Genomic DNA, 18,764 nt, shown 5'->3' with positions numbered 1-18,764 from the left:
TTTCTTAGATTTTTTTGCATTACCTTTAGAGGTTTAGGATAAGGGTCTCACTTAGGCCTTTAGTCCACATCATTCCTACCAGTTGAAAGAAATAACTGTGATTGTGTACCATGCTGGCTGTGATCTTATAAATATCAGATGCACATATCTCCCATATCTGTATGTTTTCTTTCTTTCCTTTTCTGACTGGGAAATACTGAGCTGTACACACCTTTGTTTATTAACAGTATCACACAATATGACTAACATGATACTCCCTTGACTGTATGCCAGAGGACAGGTGTGTCTGCCAAGCTCTCTCCTCACTTAGCTAACATCAGGTGATGTGCACTGTGTCTCGCTCATCTCTTCAACCTTCCACACAGATGGATAGCTTGCAATTTTGCTGTGAAGGTCACTGGTTTTTTAAATCCATCTTTGCTACCACTACGCACTTGATCAGCATAACAGTTTTGTCTGCATACTGCAAAGCTGTGCTTGAGTTTGTAATCCCTGCCAATAGGTTAGGCCACATAATTAAACTGAGAATCTGAAGGAAATTCAATACAATCTATTAGAAGTGAGTGACCCAAGTGAGACTTTGGTATTCGCGGGCTGCATGTAAAGCTTTTCTATAGCATCACGTTCCAGAAGTCATTCACTGCTTATGTTGGCTTCTGTGTAGTAGGGTCCAAGTACTGTGCATGCTGGATTTACTAAGAAACCTGATGGATTCGTGTCTCCCTCAACAAAATACAACATTCATCTCATTATCTAAGCACTCAGTGATATGGATGAGTTGAGCCGAATTAAAGAGCTGACATGTCATGAGCGTCACCAGTGGCATAATATTAAATCCATCTAAAAAACACAGCATCATTCACTTTGTGCCATGTGATCAGCTTTGGCAGTTCACAGTGTGCCCAGTACAAAAATGGCCAACTAACCGACTGCAGTGATTATATGAAACAACGTTTTCACAGGATCCTCTGCAGTACTGTGAAAAACGAAGTACAATCCATGATTCAGTAGTTTGTAGTTTGTTTGCTGTACGACTTTATTATTGTGGAAGAATTCTGACCCACTCTTCTTTGCAGCTTTGGTTCATTGAGATTTGTGGGCTTTGTTTATACACAGCTCTCTTACGACAGCATTGTAATCAGGTTAAGGTCGGGACTTTGCAACACTTTGATTCTTTTCCTTTTTCAGCCATTCTGTTGTAGATTTTTCTGCTGTGGTCAGGATCATTGTCCTGCCGCGTGACCCAAGGTTTAGCTTCCAGACAGTTTGGACTCTAGAACACTTTGGTATAAGAGGAGTTCACGGTCGACTCAATGACTGCAAGGTGTCCACCACCACGCATGGCAGTTGTTATGAGGTGGCCTCTTCTCCCTTTCACTGCTTTTGTATCTTCTTCTTCTTATTATTATTTTGTGCTCAGACCTTAATATAAGCTCTGCTTTTCTCTTAAAAGTAACTGTGGCAGAATAAACATAAAAATACTGTCATTAGTTTTATCCAAAGGCAAAAACTAACAAAACACAAGCTATTCTCGCTTTGTTACTCACCCATCTGAGACTTTTGTGCTCAGACTACTAATACGACAGTGTGTCTTCACGCATTGCTAATTTTCTCATCCACAAACACCAGCGAAGTTGAGGTGAAGTCTCCCAAGTGCCACTCTGTCATTCTGTCACACCACACATCAGCAGCGGTGACGGCGCTTCTTCGCAAACTTCGGACTTTGCAGAAATGAACGGCTGCATCCTTCCTTCCTGTCATTTCCCCCGGCTTGTGTGGGAGCTGAATTCAATATGACCTATAGTGGAATGTGACAGCAGAGGGCTGCCACAGCCCAGCCTGACAGGTCTGCCAAATGACTCCCTCTCTCTCCCTCACACCATGCACGCTTGAGCCAGCTCCTTTTGAGGCTCTTTCGTTTTTTCTCCCCCTGAACTGCAATGCCATGCATCAGCTGAGAGCCAAGCCTGTTAACAGGATCACTTCTCCACAGTGCAGCGACTGCAGGAACAGTTTTACATGGCAGACACACTCAATTACATATATACACGCTGTTTAATTCCACAGATCAGTTCGTCCACACAGACCATTGGTATTGCATTTGAACTTAGCGTGGTGTCTCGAAATGTGTGAATTTAACAACTGTCTGGGTCGCGGGGCCACAGACATCAGACAGAGATGATGTAATGTATTCGTAGTTGTTTGGATTCTTAGCCGATTAATCTCACAGTTACAGTATACACTTTTATCAAAATGATATTTGGACGGTGTTTCATCCCTCCATTGGTGTGTTGGTGTTTCTGTAATTTCTTTATTTTGTTCTTTTTCTTGTGGAAAAACATCCAGATAAAGTGAGACATATCCTGCCTGCTATATTTTATGTGTGATTGACATACAGTCAGTTAGGCGGTCACCTCAGGGGACAGAGAAAGCTTGAAAATGAAATAGTTTAGTGTTTGGCCAATCGATACAAGCTGTGATGCAGTAAATGTAGAATTGCTGATAAAAATGTAAATTTAGAAAAGCAATGACTTCATCATCACTTCATCATCTGGCTCCAGCTCAAACTGGGTCAGCTGGGCCAGCTGTTAAAAAAATGACCCGTCCTGCTGCTCCTGCATTTGCCCCCGGGAGCAGGTGCTCTCCTGGTGGCTGATGAGCCACGCTAGTTAATTAACACCACTCAAGCGTGTACAGCAAAGCACAAAGGAAATTGTGTTTATGCTCGTAATCTCAGGACACAGCACAGAAAATTCACACAATAATCAAGCAGAAACATTTTTGCGGGGGAAATAATGGCTGCTACATTTACACAAAACAAGAAAACAAAACTTTTCTCAAGACAGAATGAAGGCTAGTGGAGGTCATCTGTACCCAGGAGGTTAAATTATTAGCTGTAATTTTGAGGTGAGGGTGAAACTTGTCACCATCATTGCTGGCCTCATTGCCAGTGGCAGAGCCAGACAATTCTTATATTGGTAGCCAGACCGAGACCATTACACTCACTGGGTCACCTCCGAAATGTAGTTATTTTTTTTTTCTGTGTGGCAAAGCCCTCCAGGCCAAAGTGTTCTGGTCAGTCGCTCTTAGTATTTGATTTGGCACTGTGAGGACACATATCTAATAAACTTTTAAAGAAAAATCTGGAACTGTTGTCGGAGCCCATCCATTTTCTTAATCGCTTGTTTACGTCAGGGTCACTGTGAGTCCATCACAGGGCAATTTAGAATCACCAGTTTACCTAGCATGCATGTTTTTAGACAGTGTTTCATCTCTCCTGTGAAAGGAAGCCAAAGCACTTGGAGAAAACCCACACAGGTACAGAGAAAACAGACAGAAAAGCTCCTAGCCGGCAGATTCAAACCCAGCACCCAATCTTCCTGTGAGACCCCCTTCTAACCACTGCACCACCCATTTTCTGAAGTTATTTTTTATTTATTGATAAACTAATGTAATCTAAGCTAATAAGCTAATGTATCCAATGGCCTAGATTATATGTATGCAGTATGTCAGCGGTCCCCAACCTTTTTTGCGTCATGGACCGGTTTATGCCCGACATTATTTTCACGGACCGGCCTTTAAGGTGTCGCGGATAAATACAACAAAATAAAACTAGTACCGGTACCGAAAAAAAGAAGATTTATTCATAACACACGTGAAAAGACCCAGGAAAACCGAGTTAACGATAAAAACGATAAAAACGATAACAAAATAACGCTGAAAACCGATAAAAACCCTGAACACCACACATTTCACACCTGAGCCTCAACTCTCGTGGCCCGGTACCAAACGACTCACGGACCGGTACCGGTCCGAGGCCCGGGGGTGTATGTAGCCATTTGTTTTTGTTTTTTTGCAGTTACCTTCAGTGTCTATCTTAGCCACTCATGGGTAAAGCATAACAGGACCTAAACGTGTTTGGATAAAGAGGGATTAAGTAGGTTACCCCTCCACTGTACTTCACATGAAAAAAAAAGTGTATACACTGTATAATCATCTGCCCAGGAGCAAAGCTAAAGGGTGGCAGATACCATCGATGACACTCTGGCAAACCCCTCTGGTCAGCTCACAAAACAAGCAGTAAAATCCTTCAGGGCTACATGCATATTCCAGGACCATATTCCATCCATCCATCCATCCAATTCAGGGTAGCAGGTAGACAGGCAGACAATCACCCATACCCAAATTTACACCTATGGCCAACTAAGAAACAACCTAATGTGCACGTCTTTGGACTGTGGGAGGGAGATGGAGTACCCAGAGAGAACCCACACAGGTACAGGGAGAACATGCAAAACGTTCATGCTGTGAGGTGACAGTTCCAATCAGTGCACCACCGTGCCACCTCTAGCAAAACATTTTATGCTATTTCTCTGTGATTACTGTTCCCACTTGGATCTATTCTAACAGCTTAAACGCCCCAGAATTACTCTTATGAGCTTTTTAAAAATAATAACCATAAAAAATCCAACTACAAACAACTTTTGAGGATGACATCCATCCTTTTTCTTAACCAGTTGTTCCAACTTATAGGTCCCTATAGAGTCATAGAATTAGAGGTTACATAAAAATGCTTATGACATGCTTATTACATGCCAAGATTGAGTGAGTACAATGTGCCGTGCAGTTTCTGTGGTGGCTAAGTGAAAGTAACCATCACACCCCAATAAAGCTGCCTGTCTCTGCCAGCAGACCTATATTGAAATGTGCAGCAGAGACCATTACAACACGCTTAAGAACATTAGCAAGATGGAGAGCAGATATCAGTTAGTGCATAACCTCCAAACCTGGGCGTCTTTTCAAGTGCCGCTCAATAATTGCACACTCCGCCCACATGATCGAGTAGCTGAAATAATTCACCACAGTCATCCAATAAAGTCATTCGGATTCTTTAATGTTTTTTCTACAAAAATATTTTACATTAGAAAACACAGCTTGAAATATACACAGTCCACTTGGATTGAAGTACCCATGGAACATCTCCATTGAAATATATCTGTGTCTATATTTAAACTGTAGGTAAATATACCAGCAACAATAAACCTGGTTGCTGTTTTGTGAGGTTTTTCAATGATGTCACCAGGAGGAACTTGGGATTGAAACCGTGAGCTGTAATCTGATCAAAGCAAATATGGACTCACAATCTATCCATATTAATTACAAAAAATACAACAAAGCAGAGGCAAATGCTGCCTCTGATAATGGCAGGGAATGCTTCTGGTGAAAATAACGACTTTGTGTAGATATATGAACATCATTTCCTCAAAGAGTGTGGGAGTTTAGGTAAAGGATCAAAGCAAGGATAATGGCACTAAGCAACCGTGAGAGAGACTTTCTGCCATGAATAACATTCGTTTGTCTGTTTTCCAAATCCCAGAGTGCCCTTTCCTGCATGTAGCTGTAGCAGGTGGTATTCACCTGCCTGCCTGTTTACAACCTCAAATGCCACTCATCTACCTGTTGCCATCCAGCGTGCCATTTATGCCTGGCTGTCAGGATCCCACAGGGGCCATTCATCTACAAACTATCTACACCACATCCACAGGGCACTTTTTTTTTTTTTGCCAGGCTGCCTCGATATGTGCCGGGGTGTCAGTCAACTGTCTAACTACAGTATTTATATCCCAGGATGTCATTCTTTACCCTGGCTTGAGCCGTTCTGTGGGGTTTTTATATCAGGTTGCGTAAAAATACTATTTTTCTCCGGGATAGGTGAATCAGAACCCTAAACTTCGCCATCATGTTAACTGCAGTCAGGCTGAAACGAAAGATAAAAAAATAGATTTGACGGACAGGGTTTTGAAAGGCATATAGTAGCCTGGTAGGAAGTTTTACTTTCCAGGCACAATTTTTTTCTTTGGCAAATATGCTTCTTTACTCTCTTGCTGATAGTTAGATGCGAAGATAGGTGTTTAAATATTTATGGCTATGCTGGAAGGTAAAAAAAAAAATGTCTTGAAGCAAGTAAATGACTTGTAAATGACAAAAACAATGCTAGTTCAATGAGCTTGAGGTCAGCTAGCTATTCCCCTCTTTTCCTGGTCTTTCTAAAGCAAATGTTCTCATCAAACTCTCAGCAAGGAAGCATATTTCTCAAAAATGTCTGTCATTACCAGATTCCATGGTGTCACTTATTAAAATGTTTCTATTTTTTTTAACCACTTCACATCAAACAAATGCCATTCATTATTGCTGTAAACTTGGTGCACATGAAAAAAACAATCTCTACTCATTTAGTCTTCTCAGCGTTAAGCCTTTTTAGCCATTCAAAAACAACAAAAACAAACCTAAAACAAAAAAGATATAACAATTTGTCAAGTACGGCACTAACATTATCATTGTGGATGCATTGATACCTGTCAGGGGTACCTTAGTTTGATAGTATGATACTGGTATGTACATCGCAAACTGCAAGGCGCTTTAGATGACCATCAAATGGCATGTGAAATAAATAACAACAAAATAATGGTAAAAACATACCAATCAATACTTATATGAGCAGAAATTTCCAGTTTGTACTTTAGTGTGTGTCCACTGGCCCTTCACTAATAATTAAACTCTTGCACCCAGCTTGAGAACTGTGTCCCATGCTTTAGCATCATAGCAGTTCGGAGCGGAGGGCCAGTGACAGCGTCCAGAGTGGCGGCAGCAGCCAGACGGGAGACGGGGATGGGCGGACGCCTAAAGGCGATGCGGTGTCCGAGGTGCAGGAGCACACCTCGTATCCGTTCTCCGCGTGATCTGGGTGATTTTGCACGTTGACTCTCGTCTCTGTGCTTTTGGGCTGTGTGTCCGGAGAGTCCGACTGCATCTCTGTGCACAGCAGCCAGTCCTTTGCGATGAGGCGGGGGTATCCTGCCTCCACCTCCATGTCACTGCCTGGCACTCGCCAGTACTCCTTCCCTTTGAAGAAATAGGACGAGCCTTAAGAGAGAGTGGGAGGGAGGGAGGGGGAGGACACAGGGTTGATACTGTTATATTTTTGGATGTGAATAAACAGAACAAGATCACATGGAGCAGAGAAACAATATAATACTAAATTGCACGTAAGGTGGAAAGTTGGCTGCAGTAACTGTATTAAAAACACAGCAAGTGAATATATGAGCAGGATTATAGAAGTTTCCGTGTGATGTCACTGGTGAAATCCAAAATGACCCACAATGACTTGGAATTTACGAGGAGACCAACAGGAAAAAAAAAACCCGTTTTTGTGTTAAAGCCTGCACAAAAGTAATGACTGGAAAATGTTAATCATCCCAAGAAGGAAATGTGCCTGTTAGTTCATACATAATGGGCTATTAGTTCCAGTGATCTGGTCAGGGACGCGGATGTTATGAAGGCTGAGGTTCTGCACTAAAAGCTGCAGGAATTAAAAACTGGGAAGGGAGCAAACTGACTGTTTATTAAGTGCTTGCTTATAATTTTCCAGAAAAGTTAAAAAAAAGATGTTCAGAGTTTTAAAAATGTGCATTTGATCAAACGTAAAGATTAAAACCAGCCTTGACAGTTTGTCAGGAGTGAAGCGCTGCCTGTGTGCACTGCTGCAATACATAATGAGTTTTAAGTTTAATGTACAAAATCAAGCATATATCAAATGTATTCTGAGCTAATGATACAAACATAGAAACCAGAATAAACTTAGGGTGGCACGGAGGTGTAGTGGTTAGCAGGCAGTGACCTCAATGCAAGAACATTAAGTTTTGATTTTGAATGTGCCCGTTGGGGAGGCCAATCCATGAGTGATACTGTTGGTATGTTTTTACCACTCTCCCAGTACATCATTGTTATGCTGAAAAATGAAACTGGTGCCAACCAGACACTTTCCAAATGGTGGAGTACTGAGAGTACTTTTCTACATTCACAATTCCATCAATTTGACAATATTTCCAACACCAGTGGCTGAAATTCAGCCCCAAACCATGCTCTCTTGACCTCCTTCGACAACTTTTTGAGTCAGAAAGTTGGATTCGTCACTCCATAAAACCTGTTTCATCTAATTTTCAATCCACTTCTTCTGTAATTTGGCACACCTCAATTTTTCTTTCTTAAGACGGGCTTCTTGACAGCCACCAGTCCATTGAAAAGTAAACTTTTGAAGAGGTTCTGGCACTCACATACATACTGATAAACCAAAAAATTTGAACATTTGAAAATTGGAATCATCAGTTGTCACTGATTTTCAGTCCAGATGTTGTGGACTCTGCTTCACTTCCTTAAGAAGGACTTTTGGACAGCTATCCTTTCACTGAGACCATTTCTGATGAGGCCTGAGTGAACAGTAGATGGATCAAATGTCTCATATATCTCTTCCTGTTTCTTAAGGACACGACTTTGACATACTGTTCACATGCTGTAGACCATTTATCAGGTCACACTGTACACCACTTTAACCCCACCTGATACACACAAAAGCACAGCTTTACAGAAACCCATACTATACTTTTTGACACACTTGAGACATTTTTCTCAACCCGTGGAGCTAACGTTATGCACCGTTTAACATCTTCCCCACTAGCTGCTTCTCGCTGATATCTGTGTCATGTTAGGTGACCAGAATTACATCAAATGTGATGCACTATGCAAAAAAGAAGCACGCATTGTAAGGTGTGATGTAAGGTAACGATCAGCACAATAATTTGATAAGTTTGCCTCCCTCAGACATGCTTCTACAGTTGCTTGGGAGCATAAAATCTGAATCTACTGAGATAGACAAGCGTATAACTGATGTGGCTCCTCGTTTGCTGCTTTTGTCCCCTTCAGCATTGTTCACATCAAGTCTTTTCTCTTTTCTTCTTAGCTCTTAAAAGTGAATTCTTCCATGGCTTGTGTCTCTCCTCAACTCTATTCTCACTGCTGCTCACCATGAGTTATCTTCCCATCTTCTTCGTTTCTCTCTCCTTGCGTCTCTCTTTATCCTATTGGAAACAGCCTAAAGGCAGATAAAAAGCTTTGATGTAGCTTAAGTTTCAATGCCCAAAGGTGTATATAGAGTATACGTGACTGTCTGTGTTCTTGTTTATATAAATGCACACATTCCTATGTGCCCTAACATGAAGCTTTGATTTGCTGGGGCCTTACCTTTTGTGTGATTTGCCTATTGCTATGCACAGCACAGAGCTTGGTGTAGGACCTCTGAAGCTGGTAACAACTCAGATGCAACACAGACCTCTAAACACCTGACAGGGAAAAGAGCTTCCACACATTCAGCTGGGAGTTGCTGCAGGGGAAATCAGTAATGTTGCTCACTCCTGCTGAGAGTGGCCTGAAAAACACAACCAAGTACCTCTGGCTAATTAGCTGTTTTTGTGCCAGTTTTAACTACAACAAGTGCTTAATCAAAGCCTAATATGGACAGCCAAATGGATGACACATTCTTCAGGGGGCTTTGCTTCACAAAGGCTTCCAAAACAATGCAACTAAAAGTAAACATTTTTTTTCTCTACCAGAAAATATTACTGTTTGCTTTTGACCTTTAATAACCATTTAGGAACTTCAAGCAACCCTTTTCCTGCATCTGAGGATCATCTGTAGCTCTGAAGCGTTTGCCTAGTCAAAGCAAATGTCAGGACCTTGTTAATATAATACTTTGGTGGTGTGATTCTGGAGAGCTTTACCTAAAATATTATCTCTATGATCATGCATAGCTCTTTTAAGGTCCCAGCACAGGATTTTAGGTTAAGGTGTGGACTTTGGGCCATTGCAACACCTTGATTCTTTTCTTTACAGCTAAACTTGTTGTAGATTTGCTAATGTGCTTGGGCTCTTTGTCCTGCTGCTGGTGTTAGATGTTTGTGCTCTGACGCTCTGTTTAATTTTTGCCAAATGTGGTTGTAGCGGGGCGTGGCCTGCGGTGCCGTGCAGAGGAGGTGGACGCACCTGCACGGCATCCGCAATCACGCCCCACCGAATTAAATATTGTACTGGGTCCTGTGGTTGTGTTGTTGTGATAGTGTTGAGCGGGCAGCGGGAGAGCTGCAGCTCTGTGAGTATTGTGGACAGCAACCGTCAAAGCTTTAATAAAAAGCATCAAAATGCCACTGGGTCTGCCGTGTATGTTTACAGTGGTGCTTATGACCAAACATAAAAGAAACAAAGCAACCCTTCCAAACAAATCATGCTTCAGTCTTTTTCAAATTTTACTATCATGAACTTTAACATTTAACACGATTTGTGAGACCTGTAGAGGCTGAGATGTAGCTCTTGGATTTTTTCTGCAGTTTCTGACCTCGGAGTGAGTTTCCCGGGCATTTACTCCTGGGAATATTGGAAACTGTCTTGAATATATTCCACTTCTGAATAACGGACTTCAAGCTGTTTGGAAATGGCCCTATAACCATTTGCAGATTGATGAGTAATAACAGTGTCTTCTCTGAGATCATTACTGATGTCTTTCCTCCTTGGCATTGTGTTAACGGCTGAATGCTCCAGACCAGCAAACTGCTAAAATGTCGGCTTTAATTGAGGTGCTCACACTCGCTGATGATCAATTAATCAAGTGCATCTGATTAGCAGCACCTGGCAGCTACTTACCCTTTTAATCCTATGGCAGTAGTAAGGGTGTACCTAGTGCCTGTAGACTTACAGGCACTAGGCTTTGTTTCAGGTTATTATTATTTTTCCATTTAATTATCAAAGCATGGATGTGGTGTCAAAATCGGCTTATTGTTAATTGTCCAACTGACAGCTGCTTTTCTGATTTCATAGTCTTTTACTCATTAAGTCTAATATTATTGTCCACGCATGCTGTTCTGTGATTAAATTCTATCATAAAACGCTTTCTAATTGTGAAAGAAATTTTAAGAGTGGCAGACAAAAACTTTACAGTTTCAATGTGAAATCAAAAACTGCTACTTTTAGAATAAACTTGTCACACTATTCAGTCTACTAGTTAATTTATTCTGTGCATACTACAAACCCCAAAGCCAAAGAAAAGCGTGCATTTCTTTATACATACCCAACACTAAGCACCAGATTTTTGAAAATGAATTCTCTATTTATTAAGATTTTTTTTGTCAGTACAAACTAATAATGCCTCATCACAATGGGTAATGCCGCGCTAATGCCAACCATAATTCTGCTGGAAGAGCAGTGAGCTCGCACAAGCTTATATTTTCACGTGTGTGGTTCTTAAAGAAGGTACTCAACATTTTTACAGGAGGTAAAAGACCAGAATGTTTTACAGGCACAGATGCACACAGTCCATAAACATTACTGACATGGCACATTCAGGCGTGACATGCTCCAGAAATGATCACATTATCCCACCTCCTCGCGTAAAGCTCGCCACTTTCAGAGAAACTAACAGGAGTGTGGGCTTGGGAGGGACACACACACACACACACACACACACACACACACACACACACACACACACACACACACACACACACAGTATGTATTTGAGCTGTTTTATTTGGTTTAGCAGCCGTTCATTTAAATTTCTGTGTGTAAATATTAGATCAGGCTTTCTGCGATGATTTAAAATTTATAACGACCAAAAAATGACAAAGCTAAAAAGACGCTCGACAGCTATCCTTGCACACAGAGGGCATTAAAAATGAATATCTTAAATGCAAAGTAATCAAACGTTTTTCTTTTTATAAATGAGAGCAGAGACTCCCCATCATTTTGACGATGGTACTGACATTTCAGGAATACTCTGTGACTGATTCTTGTACCAGATTAACCAGCTTCTGGTTAAAACTCAAACAAAGGCAGGCAACGCACGTGTCACAAAAACATCTGACACCTGATATTTATGTCTCTTTGTGTAATACACAGCGTAGTATGAAACACTTATTTCTCATAGTGTCTAGCAAATCCCAATAGTCGCTGAAGCTTGCACTTCTCTGCAAAAACAAGCACTTCTGACTTGGTTAAACATTAAGTGGAATGATGCTTTTTGGTAATATGCTGAGCTATGTCTGGGAAAAGGTCATCGGTAACTGTTGATGACTATTTCAAATAGCTGTCAAGTGACTCTGAAGGGTTAGTGGCTAACCATATGTCATAAACACTGGGAGCTAATTTGGGGCGGTTAGCAGAAAACAATACCTCTGTTGTCTATCCAGCATGGAAATAGAAAATGTCACAGACCATAATTGCATTTTGGAACTGGACTAATTATCTACAAACAGAAGGCAGTGCCCGTGCTGCTGCAATGAAACATTTGTCATGCTCAACAACTCGGTGACAACTGTTGAGCACTTACACTCTCCAAAGATTGGAGTACTGGCTGTGGCCAATGAGAAAGCCAGTAAGTAAAAAAGAAGTGCAGGCTGCTGTCTATGTGAGGACGGCACGCACACTCAGAACAGCGCTTAAGTGGTCACTCTCCTACAAACTCTTATGCTACATTCACACTAGTGAAAATAATAGCTGGAGACCAGGGTGTGACCAAAATCCCTGCGACTGTGTGCAATGACCTTGCAGTCTCGTCCCTTCAAAGACAAGGACCAGGTGTATGACCACTCAGACTCAGCTGCTGTCCTTCAAGCGACTTCGAGTGATGATATGACAATAAACTGTGTCCCTTAAACAGTCCGCAACGACCTTCCAATCTGTCCACATTCATAAATTAGATGGAAATAATTTCCAAACATTCACTAATTGAGAGTTAGTGCAGTCAGTCTGAGTCAGTCACCTGTGAGTCAAGAAACTCACAGGTGGTGTGTTCCCATCACAAGATGAACAGTAGTTAAGAGTATTTTATCGACTGTGAGTATGTGCATTCTGGCAAAATGATAAATCACACGAATTTACCAAATGCTAAAACTGCAATAATAAATTCCTATCATAAAGAAAATAATATAAATCTGAAAGAATTAATAACACAGATGTAAATAAGGGAAAGAAACTGAGCACTCTGTTTAAGTGATGAGTGGTTATTTATGATTCTTAAATGCCAAAGATGGCTGCTGCATGACACATAGTCATCTTCTAAATTACAGCTGAACTGGGAAACATAATCCAGCCAATCGTGTTGCTAATCACACACAAGTGTGGAATAAATCACTGCTGCGAAAATAGCAAAAAAGCATCCTCTAGGATTTTTTTCCACCAGCATATGTTACAATCCAAAGTTCACTAAGCTAATTTTGTCTGTATGCAGTGACACAGCTAACAGATTTTACACAATTGCTTCTTAATTAAGACTTAAATAAAATGTGTAGGCATACACGAGATAAGTAAAATAAATTAAGATGTTCAAATCAAAAACTAACATCAAGTAAAAAACTAAACGTGCCGTAAAAAATGCAGGATGTTACTAGTCTGAGGAGATCAGTAGAGTGCCTATTTACATGATTCCCTTAGTGCACTTCTGTGTTTATGCTGTGTATACTGATGTTTGCATGTGAGACAGAAAGAGACCTTGTTTCAGTGATAAGAGGGCTTACCAGGGCGGCCGATGGCTGTAGAATAATAACTGATGTTGAACCGAGAGCTGATGCAATGAGGGCAGTCTGTGAAATGCATGGCTGCCCAAACGAGGTAAAATCAACAGTGCTTCCCTTGCCTTCTTTCACACTCTACCTCCTTTCAAGTATTTTAAAGAAGATGAACAGAGTGACTGCTCCAAAGATAAACTCTACTTTCATCTTGGAGCAGCAGCAGCCAGAGCGGCATCAGAACACGGATCTACAGAAGAGGATCGACAGCATGATGGTGATTTTGCTGCGGCTAATGCAGCACGAACATTCTCAGCTGGAGCTTCTTGATTAAACCGGAGATCCTGTCATCCCTTCTTAGCCTTTTTTCAGATGGTTTGTTCCCAGCGTATCTGACCATGTCCACCGAGCTCACAGTGGCAGCACTGATTACTTGAATCTTGTGGATTCATAACAGCCAACACAACTCTACGCTGTGTTTGCAGTGTAAAGGTCAAGGCTGTTTTCGGCAAGCCGGGATGCCTGCCTCGCGAGCCGTTTCTGGTAGCCTGGTTCAGTGTCTGTAATCTAAAAAGTTTGTTGTCTGGAAACTTCAGCAAGTAACATCCAAAAGGTCCGTAGGCAAGGTAAATATATGGGTTTACATTACATTTACTATAACCCCAGCTCACCTTTTATGGGGCTCTGGCTCCTTGTTGTGGTGTATCTGTAAGTCACATTTTCGTGTACAGTTTGTATGTGAATGTGAGATTTTGTGTAGATGAATGTGCGTGTCTGTTTACTTTAATCATTAAAAACAAAAGTCTGAACATGTGAGCATGGATTTATTTTTTGAAGGGCTGATCTGCTTTATAAAACATATCACTGTATGTATTTCTCCAAATCTCCCAAACTCCACGACTCCAGAACGATGCACAGAATAATGCAAATGTTCGCTGAGTTTCAGAGCCCCTCTGGAGCCTCTAAAAGCTCTTTAAGCCTCTCTTTTAAAAAACATCTGAAAAGTATTCACAGCACTTCACTTGTTCCACATTTTTCATGTTAAAGCAAAACGGATTTAATTTGTTTTTTCACCTCAAAATTCTGCACACAATACTCCATAGTGACAAAGTGAAAAAATGTTTGCTTGATATGTTAATAATAAAACTAAAAACCAAAGATTTAAAATAGAAAACAAAATGTATAGACAGATGTGTGCATTTCCAAATCTTCAGTCAAGTTGTCGAAACATCTGATCAGCAGAAACAAGCATGCACCTGAACTCAACTTTAAGTGTCATGGCAGGCAAAGAAATCGCTTAATACTTATATATATATATATATATATATATTATTTTTAATAAATGTGCATGAATCTGAATTTTATTAGACCTTATTAAATTAAAGATAAATGAATTCATGTTTTTATACTTAGCAAACTGGACTTCTCTGAAAACTCTAATTAATTTAATTTATATGGCACCAAATTACAATAACAGTCACCTCAAGGTGCCACAATAAAAATGACCTACAATAAGAGGGGTAATCTGATTGTTGAGGAAACACAATCAGATTACATTAATAAGCAAGCTCTTGGCGACAGTGGGAAGGAAAAACTCCCTTTTAACAGGAAGAAACTTCAGGCTGAAGGCGGGGCGTCCATCTGCAGCGATGACTGGGGGATTTTCTATTCGAGAATACAAGTCAATAACTGTAATTTGACATCTTAATATAAAAAAGCTTTTTTTTAAAGCTTTTTTATAAAACAATTTAGTCTTAAACCTTGTGCATACTGGTGGATTAACCACTACAGTAACAGTGAGATATATATGTATATATTTTGCTGTGTCATTCAGTGATTTGTTTTATTGAAGTACTGATTATACAGGCAGCAAGCCAACTTCTGTCAATTTGATGAAAAGTCATACAAATAAACATTGGTTTTTATGTCTACTCACCATCAGACCACCTCATGGCATCATCCAGGTGTGGAGGCAGCCCCTTCCATAGTGAGCTGTCTTTAGGGTAGCCCAGGTCCATACGTCGCAAGTGGTCATCGTAGCGCCAGTAGCGGTTGTCCTTAAAAAAGTAGGTTTTGTCGTTGTGCAGCCAAACAAAGACGGCGTCCACTCCTTCCAGTGGCAAGCCAAAGTCACTGATTGGACGAGGGTAACCCTCTTCTACATTATTGTCTTTAAAAACCCAGTATTTTAAACCTGAGTGATGAACATAGAGGTTAAAATCAAACCTTTTATATGATAGGATGTATCCACACAATTACAAACTAAACTAAATGAAACAAACAAGCAAAAAAACAACTTGTGAACACACAGACTGAGTAATCGAATAAAGTTACATAGATTTACCTTTGAAAAACACGATTTTGTGGTCCCCTGGTCTCTCGTACACAGCATCCACACTGTCCAGATTAGGAGGAAGGCCCCTCCAGAAACGATGAATCTGAGCAGGACGGAGAGATACTAGGTGCTTCTCTCGAGTTAGCCGCCAAAAATACTTCCCTATGATGGACAGAAATAGCAAGTAAAGATCAATAAGAACTTCTTAACAATACTCTGCAGGATTTATTTAGAAGGAAAGCCACAGAGTGTGCTGTATCTTCAGTAGTCACATCACAAAAGCTAGCTACTCCTTCAATTTGGCTAATTAACAAACTCAGCACTTTTTACCTTCTGTTGATTCTTCTGGAACTACTTTGATAAACCAGTTAGCAGCACTGGAAATTGAAAAATTTGGCTTGAGTTTAGGAGGAAAACAATTTATTATCCAGTTGAGCGTAGCCAAAAAACATCATGTATGCTTATGAAAAATGAAAGAGAAAACAAAAATCAAAAATGCTGCTCCACTGATTTTTCAATATACCATACAGACTGGTTAATGCCCCAGAAACATCACTTTTTATGCTTAGTAGATTCAGTTCATCAACCAGTTTGGGCTTCATTTTCTTTGGACTGGAGAATTTGTGATAGTGTGTAAGCCTTTTACTCAACCTCATAGAAACACACATGATTTGGCTTCCTGTTGATTGCTGGCGCCACTGCTCGGCCCCACGCCCAGCCTCACTAACTTCACCATATGTTCTTAACTCATGTTTTTCGCCACATGTTCAATGTTGCACATTGAACTGCAACAACAATCAAAACCCAGTTCATCCAGGAAAACACTTTTTCTCCATATCTGACGTTGGACAATAAAGTACACTCTCCCTTTAGAAGAATGGCAAGGCATCCTTTGATCTTTAAGTGGAATCGCCGGTGGACCATTCACTAGTTCAATTTAGATTCATGGAGTTCAGTTAATGGCTTCAGACACTCAGGCAATGGCAGGGGAATTACTGTAAGAAAATGCAAGCGAGTGAGTGAATCAGTTTGAGACTCTAAGAAAGGACTCTCCAATCAAGATGTGCGGCTGCAAAACTACAAACAGACACAGTTTGATCTTGAAGAGACATCAAAGTGAACCCAAAGAGCCCTAAAATGACAGACCTACAAGATACTCTCAGAGAGAAAAATAAGGATGACAAAGAAACACAAAACAACCGCAAAGAAATGTAAAATAAATCCAGCAACAAAGCGACTCCTCGACTGTTGGAGTGCTCAAAATGAGAGTGTTAGATTTGTGTTCTCATGAGTAAATATATTAATTTATTTTATGTTGTGAAAGACGTTTTCTGATTGTCATTTTATTTTGAAAATGATTTTATTTTGGTGATTATAGATTACTTCACTTCCTGTTCCTGTTGTTCCGAAGCGCGAACTGCTGAAGTAATGTATGGTTTTCCCTCCTGTGTTGCTAACAATTAAAGAAACGGGGAAAGTAATCAACCACCAAGTGTGTGCATTATTAAGAGAACATGACCGAAGAAGAAGAAAACTCTTTGAGCTCAACAGGTTATGGGCCCAGGCGTGACACAACAGGAGGAAGATGGCAGAGGTTAGTTTTCAACGGAGACGAAAACAGTTACGAACTTTGGGAGACAAAGTTTCTCCGCCACATGCGGATCATTGGCCTAAAGGACACTATATTATCAGTCACTAACCCAGATGCAGAGAAGAATGCTGAATGCTACGCTGAACTGATACAGTTTCTCGATGATAAAAGTCTGTCACTGGTAATGAGAGATGCGACTGACGACGGAAGAAAAGCTTTAAAAATACTACGTGACCACTACGATAGTAAAGGCAAGCCCAGAATCATCGCACTGTACACAGAGCTGACGTCTTTACAGAAGAAACCAGATGAGACAGTGACAGATTATATTATCCGAGCTGAAAAAGCAGTGACCTCCCTAAGAAATGCAAAAGAAGTCATCAGTGATGGACTTATTATCGCTATGATTCTAAAGGGGCTTCCTGAAACTTACAAGCCATTTGCTATCCACACAACTCAAAGCAGTGAAGATTTAACATTCACACAGTTCAAAAGCAACCTACGAAGTTATGAGGAAACCGAGAAATTCGACAACAAAGTAAAAGCAGATAATGTGATGAAGGTTGATTTAACATCAATCACCTGCCATGGATGCGGAAACCGAGGACATTTTGTAAAAGATTGTCGCCAAAAGGGAACACCTAAGTGGTGTAGCTACCATAGAAGCTCGACACACAGTGATGAGACATGTAGAAGAAAAACCAAGTACAGAGATGATGCGAAACTAACTGTAGTAAAACAAGAGGACAAGAAAGAAGAGCAGACTTTTGTATTTAAAGTTAGTCAAAGACTTCTGCCTACTGACATAATAAGAGAAGGACTAATGGTGGACTGTGGTGCTACTTCACACATCATTACGGAGAAGAACAAGTTCATAAAGTTTGATGAGACTTTTGATCCTGGGAAACACTACATGGAGCTCGCTGATGGATCCAGGACAAACAACGTCGCACTCAAGAGGGGAGACGCCAACGTTTCTCTACGGGACATACAAGGACACTGTACCACCATCACACTGAGAGATGCCCTGTTCATCCCATCCTACCCTCAGAGCATATTTTCAGTGAAGGCAGCTACAACCTATGGAGCACAGGTGATCTTCAAGAAGGGACAGAATGAACTGGTGAACAAAGATGGGACAGTCTTCTCCATTGAAGAATACAACAGACCTCCTAGAGAAGAGGAAACCAGCACAAATGAACCAAACCCTGACATAGAAAGACATGAGGGTGATGAGCAAAACCAAACTGAGCGCTATCCTAACAGAGAAAGGAAACCTCCTAAATATCTAGAGGATTACACATCTAACTGCAAAGATTTAGCAAATGTAACCTCTGTAAGTGTTGATTATTGTTACAGAGCAACCTGTGGAATCCCCCAAACCTATAAAGAGGCGCTGATGTCACCAGAGGCACCAAGGTGGAAACAGGCAATGACAGAAGAAATCAAC

At 40.8% G+C, this 18,764-nt stretch overlaps 1 protein-coding gene across 1 annotated transcript in view; it reads right to left on the bottom strand.

Annotated features, from left to right (window-relative positions):
• Positions 1-4,873: 4,873 nt before the first annotated feature.
• mmp17a (matrix metallopeptidase 17a) overlaps positions 4,874-18,764 on the bottom strand; it is a 112,464-nt gene continuing 98,573 nt past the window's right edge. Inside the window, exons 8-10 of the mRNA XM_086300505.1 lie at positions 15,733-15,885; positions 15,325-15,582; positions 4,874-6,924 (exon numbers count right to left, since the gene is read on the bottom strand). Of these exons, the coding sequence (XP_086156631.1) occupies positions 6,599-6,924; positions 15,325-15,582; positions 15,733-15,885 (737 nt within the window). The 3' untranslated portion in view covers positions 4,874-6,598. The remainder of the gene's footprint in view (positions 6,925-15,324; positions 15,583-15,732; positions 15,886-18,764) is intronic.

This window comes from Aulonocara sp. 'chitande type north' Nkhata Bay, linkage group LG7 (assembly GCF_057382095.1).
Source record: "Aulonocara sp. 'chitande type north' Nkhata Bay isolate Kocher_YH1m ecotype deep benthic linkage group LG7, A_spYH_male_GT1.1, whole genome shotgun sequence".
NCBI classification, from domain to species: Eukaryota; Metazoa; Chordata; class Actinopteri; order Cichliformes; family Cichlidae; genus Aulonocara; species Aulonocara sp. 'chitande type north' Nkhata Bay.
Note: the sequence above shows the minus strand (reverse complement) of the source record. Positions and strands in the feature narration are given on the sequence as shown.